Source organism: Plectropomus leopardus, unplaced genomic scaffold, assembly GCF_008729295.1.
Source record: "Plectropomus leopardus isolate mb unplaced genomic scaffold, YSFRI_Pleo_2.0 unplaced_scaffold1784, whole genome shotgun sequence".
Taxonomy (NCBI): Eukaryota; Metazoa; Chordata; class Actinopteri; order Perciformes; family Serranidae; genus Plectropomus; species Plectropomus leopardus.
Genome location: NW_024619209.1, coordinates 303 through 4,042, shown reverse-complemented (window position 1 = coordinate 4,042; position 3,740 = coordinate 303). Strand labels below are relative to the sequence as shown.

At 43.7% G+C, this 3,740-nt stretch overlaps 1 protein-coding gene across 1 annotated transcript; it reads right to left on the bottom strand.

Annotated features, from left to right (window-relative positions):
- Positions 1-5: 5 nt before the first annotated feature.
- LOC121964946 (rho GTPase-activating protein 27-like) lies at positions 6-3,336 on the bottom strand (the record flags this gene model as incomplete). The annotated part of the gene is made up of 9 exons (XM_042515119.1): positions 6-187; positions 317-394; positions 520-618; positions 1,310-1,429; positions 2,157-2,223; positions 2,300-2,398; positions 2,657-2,758; positions 2,977-3,064; positions 3,197-3,336. Coding segments are annotated over 9 exons (975 nt in total), but the record flags the coding sequence as incomplete, so codon positions are not given.
- Positions 3,337-3,740: the final 404 nt, after the last annotated feature.

The window sequence follows — 3,740 nt, the reverse complement described above, 5'->3', positions numbered from 1 at the left end:
AAGCGTGTCACATGACGTTGTGTGTGATGTAGATGTTGCGTGTCACACTGACGGATCGCGGCGATGAACTTGTCGAAGCAGCTGAAGGGGTAAAGCGGCTCTGGAAGCTCCCGCAGGAAGAGCTTCAGTGCTCCGGTGATCACGTGGATCTCCTCCCACTGTCCGTCCTCCAGGTCCAGCTGCTCCTCTGCAGGGACAACAGGGACATCATGGAGACACAGACACATCACGGAGACATCATGGAGTCACAAAGTTTCTATTAGTAGAAACCAACCAGCTAACAGACAGAATGACAGACAGACGAATGAATAGTTACCATGATCAGCTTTGTGTCGTAGTTTCTGGATCACTGCCAGGTTTCCGCTGACTCTGTAGATCCCGTCCACATCCAGACCTGAACACACACACACACACACACACACACACACACACACACACACACAGAGTTTCACACTTGACTGCAAGACGCCACAAAATTTTCCTAAATCTGCAATTGTGTGTGTGCGTGTGTGTGTGTACCTCTCCTCTCCACTGCTCTAATACACTTCTCCACAAATTTCGGGATGGTGGTGTTCTCTCGGTGACAGAGGGTGTCCAGGTGACAGCCGAACACGTTATCTGGACACCAGAGACAAGACGCTCAGTAAAAATCATAAAACATTTCCCTCTGCTGACCAGCACCGTGTCATTAGTCCCTCTGTCCACAGCGAGGTCAGGTTCAATACGCAACTCTGTAAACAAACCATGTCTCTATCAGCTGTGTGCTCATGTAAACAAATCATGTATCTATCAGCTGTGGGCTCATGTAAACACACCATGTCTCTATCAGCTGTGTGCTCATGTAAACAAATCATGTATCTATCAGCTGTGTGCTCATGTAAACAAATCATGTATCTATCAGCTGTGTGCTCATGTAAACAAATCATGTATCTATCAGCTGTGTGCTCATGTAAACAAACTATGTATCTATCAGCTATGCGCTCAAGTACTCAAGATCATCAAGATGTAACCACATAAAAGATCTGAATACTTTCTCTCTTTCTCTCTTTCTCTCTTGCTTTCTTTCTTTCTTTCTGTTGTTCACGCTTAACTTGTGATATTTACTGTGAACTTCACACGATGCAGCAGACAGCCAGCAGGTCGTTACAGAAACTCTCAGCTCTGTTTTCTGGATTTTTTATGCATGTGTTCAGATTCGAGCTGGGTAGGGTCGGGTTTTTAAAAAAAACCTGAACCGCGCATCACTAGTTCATGTTTTAAAGCAATGATGGTGTGGTCACCATGGAAACAGGCGGCGGTGTCGGGTTACCTCTGATGTAGCCCTTCTCTTTAACGCTCTGCAGCGTCGGCCTCCGCTGCAGGAAGCGTCGCAGTTTGGTCCGAACTCGTCTTTGCTCAGAGTCGGCTGATCCTGATGAACTCCTGGTTGCTGCAGCAGAGAAGAAGAACGTGGTTTATCGGAGGGTCTCTGACAAACCATATAAGCCCTGAAACTGTTTCCTCCTGATCCATTTGTTCTTTAACCCTTAGAAACCTGAGCTGGACTCCTCTCCAAAACACGGGGAAGTTACAAGTTATGACTTACAAGATAATTACCTGAAATTTAGGAAAAAAGATAGACGGCAAAAAAAAATAAACAGTAAATAAATATACTGATAAAATAATAATAGTTTAAAAAAAATCTAGTTTTCTGGACATTTTCCCTATTTTTTAAATTATTATTTTCTAATAATTTTTGTCTTTTTTGTCTCTTGTCCTGAACTTTCTGAAAGTGTTACATTATCTCCATTACACAGCAGCAGAAAGTAACTTTTACTCCATACTTGTTCTTAATTATTTCTAGTTTTTTATTTTCATGCAACTTTACACTTTTACTTCACTACACTTCCGAGGAGAATATTGTACTTCTCACTCTACTACATTTATCAGACAGCTTTAATTACTTATTCAGATCTTTGAATAAAAACATAACAAGAGTAAATAAACTATGAAGTTTTAAAATGAATTAAAGTACCAAACAGTTTTGCAGTGCAGCTGCAACAATGGAGTTGATTAATCTGTTGACTGACCGCCAGCTATTTTGATCAACTTTTTAAAATCTTTTTGTAATTTCATTATTTTTTTTTTATTTAATAATTTTGATTTTGGGTACTCACACGACCTCTTCCTGTCTTTGTCCTCTTTGTCTGAAGCAGTGTCGTCCTCGTCATCTTCGTCCAGTTCCTGAAACATTAAACTCCAGCTGACACTGTGTGTGTGTGTGTGTGTGTGTGTGTGTGTGTGTGTGTGTGTGTATTACCAGCTGTCTGATGGTGTCCTGCATCACTTTGTGCCAATCACTGACGATGTTCTCAATGTCGTACTGCATCAGATACTCACAGCCATGACGAGTCTTCAGCTGCACAACAACAGCAACACAGTCACACACAGTCCACTTCACCTACAGGTTACTATGGTAACCACAGTAACCATGGTAACCACAATAAAGCACACCATGAAAGTCATGAAAATAAAAACCTCTCTAACCGGCTGTAACCATGGTAACAGAGTCATAGAAGCAGCTGGCTGTAACCATGTAACAGAGACGAAGTAATCTCAGGCTGTAACCACGGTAACAGAGTCACAGAGACCTCTGGCTGTAACCATGACGACGTACCTCCAGGACATTCTTCTTGGAGGACTTGTCCTTGGCGGCCCAGCCCACCGATGCTCCCCGCAGCTCCACGGTGTATTCTGGAACAATCTGTGACGATTTACTCTGAAGAGAACAGGAAGTCGTCATAAATAACACGTTCAATAAAGTCGTGTTATTAGCATGCTAACATGACCATGCTAACGTGCTAATGTTTAGCGTGTCTATCAGGATTTTCACAATAAAGCTCCTGATTGGTCAGATCTCTCTGACGGTCCAATCAGAGGGCAGATTATATGATGTCAGATAAACACGGTGTTCCAGTGTGTGTTACTGGTTCTCACAGCGTTCCCAGTGGGAGCAGATTTTGGGTCTTTGTGGAAGGTGAGGATGCCCCCGTGGAGGACGGTCCAGGACTGACTCCAGTTCTTCCTGTCAACAACAATGACAGTGACAACAACAACAACGTTAACAACAACAGCGTCAACTAACGTTGACGCTGTTGTTGTGCAGAGGACACGACAGAGAATCAGCTCGTCCATGAGGAATCACATTGAGTCTCACCTGATCTTTTTACCGTTATCCACTACTTTGGTCTTATTGATGATCCCCGCTTTCTCCAGGAGGTGGCACTGTGGAGACACACAGACAGACAGACAGAAAAACAGACAGACATAGAGACAGAAAAAGAGACAGAGGGACAAACCGACAGAGGGACAGACAGAAAAACAGACAGACATAGAGACAGAAAAAGAGACAGAGGGACAAACCGACAGAGGGACAGACAGAAAAACAGACAGAGAGACAGATCGAGGGACAGACAGGGAGACAGACAGACACAGAGACAGACGAGTGAGTCTTCAGGTTTCTTTAAACCTGCAGGTCTACTTTGAAATGTGACTCCTGTGTAAACATGGGCGTGGTTTGTGTGTGTGTGTGTGTGTGTGTGTGTGTGTGTGTGTGTGTGTGTGTGTGTGTAAAAAGAGAACTTCATGACACACTTTTACTAGATCGTCCTCAAGACATTGAGACCCTAAACTCCCCTTAGAACCTGAAACCAGAGCCAGCAGAGCCACCAGTAGAACCATCAGCAGAGCGTGAGCAGAGG